At 46.8% G+C, this 12,123-nt stretch overlaps 1 protein-coding gene across 5 annotated transcripts in view; it reads right to left on the bottom strand.

Annotated features, from left to right (window-relative positions):
- The window catches only part of RAD54L (RAD54 like), a 32,776-nt gene that overhangs the window by 410 nt on the left and 20,243 nt on the right, over positions 1–12,123 (bottom strand). For 4 of the 5 annotated variants that reach the window (XM_033226548.1, XM_033226551.1, XM_033226550.1 and 1 more), the window contains 9 exons: positions 10,738–10,888; positions 7,230–7,356; positions 5,515–5,589; positions 5,249–5,379; positions 4,596–4,706; positions 4,320–4,443; positions 3,862–3,940; positions 3,362–3,541; positions 84–247 (listed from right to left, as the gene is read on the bottom strand). In XM_033226548.1, the coding sequence (XP_033082439.1) occupies positions 84–247; positions 3,362–3,541; positions 3,862–3,940; positions 4,320–4,443; positions 4,596–4,706; positions 5,249–5,379; positions 5,515–5,589; positions 7,230–7,356; positions 10,738–10,888 (1,142 nt within the window). The remainder of the gene's footprint in view (positions 1–83; positions 248–3,361; positions 3,542–3,861; positions 3,941–4,319; positions 4,444–4,595; positions 4,707–5,248; positions 5,380–5,514; positions 5,590–7,229; positions 7,357–10,737; positions 10,889–12,123) is intronic. The other variant, XM_033226549.1, reaches the window with a different exon arrangement.

Here is a 12,123-nt window from a genome sequence, read left to right on the forward strand (position 1 = left end):
AGAAGGCACAGCTGAAGTCACTACGGATCCCATCTCCCTGCTGTGTGGGTAGCTTAGAGATAATGGTTAGGGCACTTCCCCACCTGTCATGTGTGTCACTGAGGCTAGCTTCATCCAGGATAAACAGCTCCTTCAACTCGCCCAGAGAGAAGTGGCGCTCTACATCCTGCTCCTCGTCCACCACACAGCTGCTCAGTGCCTTCTTGTGGCTCTGACGCTGGAAGATCTTCTCCTCAATGGTCCCTGCCTGGGGAAGAGCGGGTGTGAAATGTCAAGGGATACAGTGCTTAGCCATCCCCATAAAAAGGGAGCAGGAAAACCAAAGGGGTGAAACACAGCTACCCGAGAAGGGGATATGAATAAAAAGTATGAGTCCCAGAGCATTATCTCTACTCAGCTGAGGCCCATTTTCCCAGTCTGTCTCCTGAGAACATGACATGAATAGTCATGTAGACCCAGGCTGTTTTCTGTACTAATGAAGGGTCCCGGAGCCTGGCTAAATCCCTTCAGGGTGAACTGAGGTTTGTCTGCTGCAGCTTCAGATTTCCATACCAAGCCCAACTCTAGAATTATTCATTCAATAAATATCATTTGGGTATCTATTCCATTTCAGACCCTGTGCTGACATTAGGATACAAAGAAGAATCATATATATCCCCCATCCTTGAGCTCCTAGAATAGTGAGAAAGACAAACATTTAAAGAGTTGATACAATGACAGAAATCTGTACAGGATAACTGGGAGTCCGTAAGGATGGTAGAGTAGAACAGTATTGAAAACTTGAAACTGTATCCTTAAGCTCAGTCTTGAAAATGAATAGATGGTTTGTAAGAAAAGATACAAAGAAAGGCATTCCCAGCATAGGAACAAAGGAATACTACTGGCCTATTGGAGGACTGTGAGGAGTTCAGGCTAACTAGAGGTTGGTGGGAATGTAGTAAGAGCTGAGACTGGGAAGTCAGCAGAGGCCACATTAAAGAACCTTGGGGACAGGCACGGTGGCTCACGCCTCTAATCCTAGCACTTTGGGAGGCCGAGGCAGGCAGATCACAAGATCAGGAGTTGGAGACCAGCCTAGCCAACATGGTGAAACCCCATCTCTACTAAAAATACAAAAATTAGCCAGGCTTGGTGGTGGGCACCTGTAGTCCCAGCTACTCAGGAGAAGCAAGAGAATCGCTTGAACCCAGGAGGCAGAGGTTGCAGTGAGCCGAGATTATGCCATTGCACTCCAGCCTGGGCAACAAGAGCAAGACTCCATCTCAAAAAAAAAGAACCTTGGATGCCATGCTGAAGGCCTTAATCTTGTCTTCGAAGGGATGAAAAGTAAAATCAGAATTTTTGGAAAGCTTCTTCTGGAAGCAGTATGTGAATAATGGGTTGGGATAAGACAGAAGTAAACAATTAGGAAGCTGCTGCAATATCCAAGTGACAGATGACCATGACCTCTGGAGGGCTTGGAGAACAGGGTTAGTTAGATTAAGGAAATTTCAAGAAGGTAAAAATCCGTGAAAACTGGTAGGAATCTGGTTGTTAGGAGAAAAGAATAGTCCACTAAGATTATTCCCAGTTTTGGGTTGGGTGGATAATGGAGCCATTAAGAACAACATTCAGAAAGGACGCCAGGTGTGGTGGCTCATGCTGTTAATCCCAGCACTTGGGAAGGCCAAGGTGGGAGGATCACTTGAATCCAGATGTTCGAGACCAGCCTATGCAAAATAGCAGGACCCCTTCTCTACAAAAAATAAAGAAAAAATTTATCCGGGTGTGGTGGCACACACCTGTAGCCCCAGCTACTTCAGGGGGTTGAGGTGGGAGGTTGAAGCTGTAGTGGGCCATGATCGTGCCACTGTACTCCAGCTTAGGCAACAGAAAGAAACTGTCTCAAAATCAATCAATTAATCAGAAGGGGAATGAGTTTAGTCATGATACTTCTAAAGTGCTCATTAAAAATCTAAGTGGAAATGTAGATTAAGTGACAGAAATAGGGGTTTACAGCTCAGGTAAGAGATCTGGGCTAAAATTTTATAGTTAGAGATTTGTCAGTACAATGACTATATGTAATCAGGTAGAAGAACCACAGTGGAGTTTCCAAAGATGAAAAAAAAAAATTTTTTTTTTTTTTAAGACAGGATCCTGTTCTGTCACCCAGGATAGAGTGGCACAATCCTAGCTCACTGTAGCCTCAAACTCCTGGCCTCAAGTGATCCTCCTGCACCCAGCCTAGAAGAGCATTTTTAAAGGGATTATTAGTTACAGTGTGAGATACACAAAGAGGAAAAATCAATAGTCTCCTGTTTTGGCAATTAGGAATTCAGTAGTATATTTGAAGGTAGGTTCAGTGGTATAAGGAGTCTGATGAGTGAGTAGAAAGAAGATGAGTTAGGCAGGAAATTTGAGAGAAATGGTAGATGCTTGAAATGGTTGAAGGAAATGAGATATGGCCCACCTCAAAAAGAGAACATGAATTTGTGGTAGTACCAACCTGTAAATGCAATGTAGCTGGTGTAGAAGCTGAAAACAGCTCAAATAATCCAACTGGAATGGGTATTGGGAAAAGAGTAGCTGAAAGGATACACAATGAAGACTGGGCTAAATAAACAAGGAAGTCAAGCCAGATGAGTGGGAGGGTGGCAAGGGGACAGGCTACAGGAACAGTAGGCTGAAGCAGATACAGCAGGTATGTGAAAGCTAGGAGGACAAGAAGTGAGAGTAGAATGACCAATTATTAAGGTTTGGGGTTCTAACAAGTTCCATAGTGTGACCTTAGGAATAGTTAAGATGAAGAGGGATTGAGATGAGGTCAAGGAAACATGAAGCCAGAGTGCTGGATGACCGCATGGTCCTTGAGGTCAGCCAGTATGATTGCTGGCTTTGGAAAAGAAATGAAGGCTGAGCTAGTGTCCAAAGTCATCAATGAATTAGGAATATAGCAGAGAATAGAGGACTGCAGCAAGGGAGAAAAGAGGGTAGTCAAGTCCAACGACGTAAGCTGCAAGAGAGGAACTATGGGATGGATGGTCTGAAGGTGATAATTGATAACTTGGAGAATGCCAATAGGACAGGGGATGAGAGAAGACTACAAGGCTGGTGACACAGCAGAAATCATGTATGAGGGAAGCAGGTGTCCTGTGAAAAGGATGTACTGAACAAGTATTCAGATGGCACAGTAAGAATGGTTTGAGGGAATGGGGTGGAGAGAAGGGGAAGGAGAACAGAAAAATAAAGGACTCACTTCTGGGCCCATAGCTTGGCTACTGCTAGAGACAGAAAGGCCAAAGAAAGGCACTAAGAAACAAGACGGTCCTGAAGGTCTCGTTCCATAACCCACCCCTACTATGACTACTATCACCATCCTTACAGACAGCAGGCGGTAGATATAGCAAGTCTTCTTTTGACCATCTCGCCAGACCCGGGCCATGGCTTGTTCATCATTGGCTGGGTTCCAGTCAGGGTCAAACATGACCAGCCGGTTAGCCCCAATGAGATTGAGGCCACAGCCCCCAGCTTTGCTGCTCAGCATGAAGACAAAGTCAGGGCTCTGGAAAGAGAAGAAACAGGAGAAAAGGAACCTCTTATAGTCTAAACTGGGATCCTGCTCAGCCCAACCAGCTCCTCTCTCATGCCTCTATACTACTCAGTACCAATTGTGAAAGCCACCAGTTTATCTGCTCACCAGCCAATTTCTCAACGCACAAAGTCAGTTCCCAGCCCAGCCATCACCAACCAGCCAAATCCTACCATATCCACTAGGAGAAGAAGAAAAAAAAAAAATCAAGGTAACCCCTTATAGCTTCTCCATCAATCCTTAATTCTGATGATACTGCATTGGTGGTGTGGGAACAGGGGATGTGCATTTACCGATGGACTATTGAAGCGTTCTACAACCTTGGCTCGCTTCTTAATGGACATCGTGCCATCCAGGCGGACATATAAGTACCTGAAGGGGGATTTGAGACCCAAGAAAATACAGCTTCAGTGATTGGGGAAAAAAAATTTTAAAATAAAAACTTTTTAAAAAAGACCCAAGAAAGCAGAGTGAGAGCTACTGAAGGGATTGAAATAACCATGCTTGAGGCCCTAAGCTCCCAAAGGCAGGGGCAGGGAGCTAGAGGCCAAGACTCTGTCCTAAAGGAGTACCTGAAGGACTAGAGGATCTACTTGGAGATAGAGCTGGGGCCATCACAGCAATAAGGGAAGATATCTTCAGGGAAAGCATTTATGTGCCCAGATCTTGGCCCACACCCACAAATCAGAACTAGAGCGGCAGTAGGGGAGGGGTACATCCCCTTTGGCATCCTGGTTAGGCTCTTCCCTACCTTCGGGCCCGGCACAGCTTCTCAAAGAGATCCAAAGTCTGGGTGTAATTCGACACCAGCACTACTTTGTCACTGCTACAGCTTCGGGTCACTGCCAGAATGTAATCCAGGACCAGCATCTTACCTGGGAAGAGCAGCAACCAGCAATCCCCTACTGGCTATCCCAATGGCCCAGGCACTCTTGATATCCTGCCTTGAAACAGGACAGCCCTAGCACAAAGACAATCTCCCACCCTCCTCCTAGAGAAGCCCAAATACTGGTAGGAAAAGGGTCACCTGACAGCTGGGGCTCCAGGGCCTTAGAGCTATAACCAGGAGGGAAGAGGTCCAAGGCACCCACAAAGCCATCCTCTTCTTCCACACACTTATCATGGATTAAAGCTGGATCTGGGAGAAAACAAAACAAAACCCAGCTACTTTGTTTTCTGAACAGTGTTCACTAGAACTCCCTCTAGAAGCCTAGCCCAGAAGGCCTTCCTCAATATCAGACTTGCTTGATCTTCATCCTACCAAATTCCAACAGGATACAGTCGGTGCCATCTGGGACAATGGATGGACAATCTCACTCACTAATGTGTTCTCCCAACAAGAAGGGAGCTATAACAGAGCAGGCAAGGTTTCTTTGTTATTTTTCCTCCTGCCCAACATTGTATATGAGCATGTGTACATGCAAGCACTCACACACACAGTCGACATATCCCAGGTCATCAAGCATGGACTGGACAGAAGATGAGTTCAATTTTCCAAAGCAAAGGGTCTGGTAAACAGAGTTCACAATGCAGGGTTCGTGCCTTGGGTAGGGTTGGAATCACATGTGGCCTCTGAGTATGACTCTGGACAAGTTTTAGTGAGGGTCGCTGGGCCACTACAGGAACCTACCCTCCCTTGCTCACTCTCACAGAGGGCACCAGGACACAAGCCCAACTCACGATTACAAAGCTTCTTTAGCGAAGTGATGGAAGAAAGGGAAGACACACTCATCTTGCCCTCATGCAATTCTTCTGCTGGTTTGGCTTGTCTCAGAAACCTCTTGTATAACTCAGTCTGAAGGGGTGTCAGCCTAAAAAAGGCAGCTGGGTCAGTGGAAAAAGCCAGACCACCTTCCTGTCCTCTGAGAACACCTTGAGAGTCCAGCCATGCTTCAGGAGCTAGGCTTTGACCCACTCACTCCAGATCTTTCAGTTGAGTTCAGTACCTACAACAAACGACCTGCTCAATCTTCACAGGCAGATATTTAGAAAGGATATCAGAAGTCCTCCGTATCAGGCATCTAGAGAAAACAGGGTAAAAAGGCAAGAGGCTGGTAAAATTGCCATGCTAACTACGGGAATAAAAGCTACCACCCAAAGAACCAAGACTAGCCCTCTTTTACAGTATCAAATGTCAGAGACTGGTCAGGCGCAGTAGCTAACGCCTGTAATCCCAGCACTTTGGGAAGCCGAGGTGGTGGATCACCTGAGGTCAGGAGTTCGAGACCAGTCTGGCCAACATGGAGAAACCCCGTCTCTACTAAAAATACGAAAATTAGCCAAATATGGTGGCAGGCGCCTGTAAACCCAGCTACTCGGGAGGCTGAGGCAGAAGAATTGCTTGAACCCAGGGGGTGGAGGTTGCAGTGAGTCGAGATCACCCCATTGCACTCCAGCCTGGGCAACAAGAGCAAGACTCCGTCTCAAAAAAAAAAAAAAAAGTCAGAGACTTATCAGACCTATGTCAAACACATCTGTATCAGGGTCTCAGTTATGGGAACAGCGACCTTCCAAACATTCTAGCTTAGACAGGCAGCACTTTCTCTTCCCCTTCAATACGTTGCCTAGTCTTCAAGAGAAGACTGAGGCTCCCATTGAGACAGGAGCTCTAACAGGAAAAGCAAGCTGTAAATTACTAAGTCCTTAGGGGAGTTTCTGCTTGCATTTGTCCAAATGCCCGCTGCTACATGGCTAAATGGAATTAAGCATAGACCTCCTGGGAAGACCAGGAAGGACAGGGATCAGGCACCTAAGAAGCAGATCTTAAGAAAACACCAATTCTTCTTCCTGCCATCTAATTTTTTTTTTTTTTGAGACGGAGTCTTGCTCTGTCACACAGGCTGGAGTGCAGTGGCGTGTCTCAGCTCACTCCAACCTCCGCCTCCCAGGTTCAAGCGATTCTCCTGCCTCTCCCTCCAGAGTAGCTGGGACTACAGGTGCACCCCACCACACCCGGCTAATTTTTGTATTTCCCCATGTTGGCCAGGCTGGTCTCGAACTCCTTACCTCAAGTGATCCACCTGCCTCGGTTTCCCAAAGTGGTGGGATTATAGGCATGAGCCACCACACCCGGCCTGCCATCTAAAATTGGTAGGGAGAGGTAGCCAGGTAGCCAGGCAGTTGTTGGGAAGGGCAGGAGGACTCTTTAGAATGTAACCTATTAAGTGCATACCACCTCTGGACAAAGGAGTCCAGAATGTGCCTACCCCCTGGGTTATGCAAGTCCCATGAAAAAGTAAGTCCTCTTAGCCTGGGAGCCACAAGCCCCTTTCAGATCTTCTCCTACCTGTCACAGAATGACTATGGGGCCTGGGAAGAGAAGCCTAATGCTTCGGGTCTGAGACAAACTGACAGGAAGCTTCGGAAATACTAGTAATGCTTCAAGGTATACTTTGCTCAAGAAGTCCAGCAGCATCAGAGAAGAGCTTCCTCAGCAGGCTGATAAACAGACCAAAACCAGACCACAGAGCCCAGGCTAGAAAGAAAGCAGGAACTTCGCCTCCAAGACTCCTTTGTTTATTCAGTGGCCGTAGTTAGGACACAGATCCCACTCCCTTCCTGGAATCCCAGCCTTTGAGGGCTCTAGACAGGCAAAGCCCCCAAAGGACTGGCCATGGATGGTTTGGGAGGCAATTCTAATGACTTTGCTTGAGGTCATTACCTATTCACAATACTGGTGAGCTCCCGCAGCCGCTCCTCTCCTAGCTTCCTGTCTGCCTCACTAGCAGCAGCATCTCGACCCTTCAAAATTGGCAATTCAAAATGCTTCTTGAATTCAGGGGCAGTCCCTAAAAACAGGAGAGAAGGAAAACAGAAGAATGTGGAAAAGGAATGATTTTCCTACAGCTAGTGATGGCGGACTACCTTCTCACAAAACAGCCTTCCTACCAAGAACAAGGCTAAACAAAATATAGGCCAATTTCTGTTTAACAGATCAGAGAGGTATCAAAGCAGTGAAGACTTGAAAGGCCAAATAGTGAGATGATAGGTGAAAATCCAAATATATAATTACTTAGAGTAAATGTAAATGGACTGAATAGTCCACTAAAAAGACAAACATGGCCAGAGTGGATTTTTTTTTTTTTCTGAGATGGAGTCTTGCTCTGTCACCCAGGCTGGAGTGCAGTGGCGCAACCTCGGCTCACTGCAACCTCTGCCTCGTGGGTTCAGGCAATTCTCCTGCTTCAGCCTCCCGAGTAGTTGGGATTACAGGCACCCGCCTCCGTGCCTGGCTAATTTTTGTATTTCTAGTAGAGACGGGGTTTCACCATGTTGGTCAGGCTGGTCTTGAACCCCTGATCTCGTGATCCACCCGCCTCAGCCTCCCAAAGTGCTGGGATTACAGCCGTGAGCCACTGTGCCCGGCCAATTATTTTTTTTTTTTGAGACAGGTTCTCTCCCTGTTGCCCAGGCTGGAATGCAATGGGGCAATCATGGCTCACCACAGCCTCAGCCTCCCAAGTAGCTGGGACTATAGGCGCATGCCACCACACTCAGCTAACTTTTGTATTTTTTTGTAGAGATGGAATTTTGCCATGTTGCCCAGGCTGGTCTTGAACTCCTGGGCTCCAGCTACCTTCCCGCCTTGGCCTCCCAAAGTGCTGGGATTACAGTTGTGAGCCGTCGCACCTGGCCACATTGAGAGAAATTAAAGATGACCTAAATAAGTTGAGAGACAGAGCATATTAATATATTGGAAGGTTCCTTATATAAAAATGAAAGATGTTTCAGAATTTATCTATGTTTCAATACAGCCCAATTAAAATCCAGTTAGAGTTATTTTGTTGGGTATGGCAGGCAGTAGGGGTATACATTGACAAGTTGATTCTGAAATTTACATGGGAATGCAAAGGGCCAAGAATATCTAGGACAATGTTAAGGTGTAAGAATATAGTTGGAGGCTGAGCAGATTGTTTGAGCTCAAGAGTTCAAGACCAGGCTGGACAACATGGCAAAACCCCACCTCTACCCAAAATACAAAAATTAGCCAGGCATGATAGTGTGTGCCTGTTGCCCCAGCTACTCAGGAGGCTGAGGCTGGCGGATCACTAGAGCCCGGAAGTTAAGGCTGCAGTGAGCCATGATCTCACCACTGCATTCCAGCCTGGGTGACAAAGCAAGACCCCATGTCAAAATTTAATAAAAAAGAAGACTATAGATAGAATATTCACACTAATGAATATCAAGACTTATTAGGCCACAGTAAATAAAGCAGAGAAGTACTGGCACAAGGAGACAAACAGACCAGAGGAACAGAATAGAGTCCATAAATGGAGCAACACATATATGAACATTTGATTTATGAAGAAGGTAGCCCTGCAAAGCAATGGGGGAAAGAATGGTCTTTTCAATGTATGATGCAGGGTGAACCAGATATCCAAACAGAAAAAGTTGGAAGCCAGGCATAGGGGCTCATGCCTGTAATTCCAGCAGTTTGAGAGGCTGATGCAAGAGAATCATTTGAACCCAGGAATTCAAGACCAGCCTGAGCAACATAGTGAGACCCCATCTCTATAAAAAATTTAAAAGTTAGCCAATGGTGGTGGCTTGTGCCTGTAGTCCCAGCTACTCAGGAAGCTGAGGTGGGAGGATTGCTTGAGCCCAGGAAGTTGTGGGTGCAGTGAGCTATGATTGCAACACTGTACTCCAGCCTGGGCAACAGAGACTCTGTCTCAACAAACAAAACCAAACCAGTAGAATAAATTCTAGTGTATTCATAACATGGAATAGTATGCAATTATGAAAATGAACGAACTACTGCTACACATAATGTGGATAAACTTTATAAACATAATGTTGAACAAAAGAAACCAGATATAAAGGAATACATACTATATGATTTCATTTATATAAATTCAAAAATAGGCAAAACCAACCTATAGTGTCAAGAAGGAGTTTACTGCTGGGGTGAAAGGAGAGGACAGTGATTAGAAAAGGGGCTGCCAAGTGAGTGTTAGTAATTAATCTGATGGTGGTTACACAAATGTGTTCACTTGGTCATAATCTTGCCACTCAGCAGGTTCTCTGCTTACTCTTTTTTTTTTTTTTTTTTTTTGAGACGGAGTCTTGCTCTGTCGCCCGGGCTGGAGTGCAGTGGCGGATCTCAGCTCACTGCAAGCTCTGCCTCCCGGGTTCACACCATTCTCCTGCCTCAGCCTCCGGAGTAGCTGGGACTACAGGCGCCCGCCACCTCGCCCGGCTAGTTTTTTGTATTTTTAGTAGAGACGGGGTTTCACTAGGTTAGCCAGGATGGTCTCGATCTCCTGACTTCGTGATCCGCCCGCCTCGGCCTCCCAAAGTGCTGGGATTACAGGCTTGAGCCACCGCGCCTGGCCTTCTGCTTACTCTTGAGCACTGGCAAGTTGGGGTGGTACTAACACACCATTTCACAAATATATATGTGGTTGCCAGGGATTAGGGGAGGGAGGAATAAGGAGTTTTTATTATTATTATTATTTTAGAGACAGGGCCTTGCTCTGTTGCCCAAGCTAGAGCGCAATGGCATGATCACAGCCTCCTGAGTAGCTAGGACCAGCAGCACACACCACCACACCCAGCTAATTTTCTTATTTTATAGAGACGAGATCTCACTATGTTGCCCAGGCTGGTCGTGAACTGGCCTCAAGTGATCTTCCCACCCCAGCCTCTCAAAGCACTGGGAGGGAAGGGGAGAGGAGTCATTGGGTAGATTTTCAGTTTAGTAAATAGAAAAAAAAAAATCTGAAGATGGATGATGGTGATGGTTGCATAACATGAATGTACTTAATACCACTGAATTGTTACACTTAAAAATGGTTAAAATGATTTTTAAAAAACACACATCTGCCCAACACAGAGCTTGCTCTGAGGCCAAAGTTCTTGTAAGGGAGCTAGGATGTGAGAAGCAAAAATAATAATTCCACCCTCAGCTCGTCATAATATCACACCCTGTATAGCCCCTGCCACCTCTGCAATGGAAAAATGGCCGACATGGGCTTTGCTGAATTGCTCAGCAGATTCAAGGCCTCCCAATGGCTTTGCTACTCCCTGACAAGAGAAGCCTTCCTACAAGAGTGCCTAGTAACCCACATATAACTAGCATTCTCTTCTTTCTCTCCTCAGCTGGAGTTATACTCCCAAAGACTAGGCAGGGCTTCTCTCTGACGTGGCAAACAAGGCTAGATTCTTACCTAGGATGCCGGAATTAACAAAATGTACCAAGCTGAAATACTCAAGCAGATCGTTCTGGATGGGAGTTCCGGAGATGAGCACCCGCCGGCTGGTATTCAAGCTGTCCAGGGCTTGGTAAGTCTGATTCTCAGAGTTCTTGAGCCTGTGTCCCTACAAAAGAATCCTTATTCAGAGTGCAACATGGCATTCCCTATACAGTAGCAAAGTCTTGTACAGACAGGAAAAGAGCACTCAAAAACATTCTGGGCCAGGTGCGGAGGCTCACGCCTGTAATCCCAGCACTTTGGGAGGCCGAGGCGGGCGGATCACTTGAGCCCAGGAATTCCAGACCAGCCTGGCCAACATGGTGAAACCCCATCTCTACAAAACATACAAAAATTAGCTGGACATAGCAGCTTACACCCATAGCCCCAGCTACTTGGGAGGCTGAGGTGGGAGGATCGCTTGAGTCCGGGAGGTCGAAGCTTCAGTGAGCCATGAGTGCACTACAACCTGGGTGACATAGTGGGGAACTGTCTCAACAAAAAACAAAAACATTACAGGTTTTAAGGCCTTGGGAACTAGGCAGGGGGCAGCATGAGAGAGGGTTTACCCACTTGACTATGCAGAATGTTAGGCTCAAAAGACAGACCTCTCATTTCCAGACCAGTGCTATACCCATAAAGCAAAGGTTCCCTCTGTTCCTTTCCATCCCTTTCCCTGCCCCACCTCCAGAGCCTTGGCAGCCTACCTATACTCTTCAGAGATCATGTGGCCATATGACAAACCCATGCTTTCAGGGAGTCCTCCCTCCATATCAGCCTACCCAATTCAGAACCTTCTGAGCCAGACGCCTTCTGTATTAGACTCCAGGCCTTGTCTGGGCCATCAATGTTAAAGGGACTTGGCCCAGGCTCCATGTCCCACCAGAACCCACACAGCTAGTAGAGCCACAGAGCTTCCCTCTGCTTCCCTTTATATCTCTTCCCCAAACCCTATTCTCCCTGTCCTGTCCTCCCATTCTCTCCACACCTCTACTACTTCTTTTAAGCCTTTTTCTTTTTTTTGAGACGGAGTCTCGCTCTGTTGCCCAGGCTGGAGTGCAATGGCCGGATCTCAGCTCACTGCAAGCTCCGCCTTCCGGGTTTACGCCATTCTCCTGCCTCAGCCTCCCGAGTAGCTGGGACTACAAGCGCCCGCCACCTCGCCCGGCTAGTTTTTTTTATATTTTTTAGTAGAGACGGGGTTTCACCGGGTTAGCCAGGATGGTCTCGATCTCCTGACCTTGTGATCCGCCCGTCTCGGCCTCCCAAAGTGCTGGGATTACAGGCTTGAGCCACCACGCCCAGCCTTTTAAGCCTTTTTCAAGAAAATCATAAAGGACCACCTTCCCTCTTTCTCCAAGA

Source organism: Trachypithecus francoisi, unplaced genomic scaffold (genome assembly GCF_009764315.1).
Source record: "Trachypithecus francoisi isolate TF-2019V2 unplaced genomic scaffold, Tfra_2.0 Lachesis_group12, whole genome shotgun sequence".
Taxonomy (NCBI): domain Eukaryota; kingdom Metazoa; phylum Chordata; class Mammalia; order Primates; family Cercopithecidae; genus Trachypithecus; species Trachypithecus francoisi.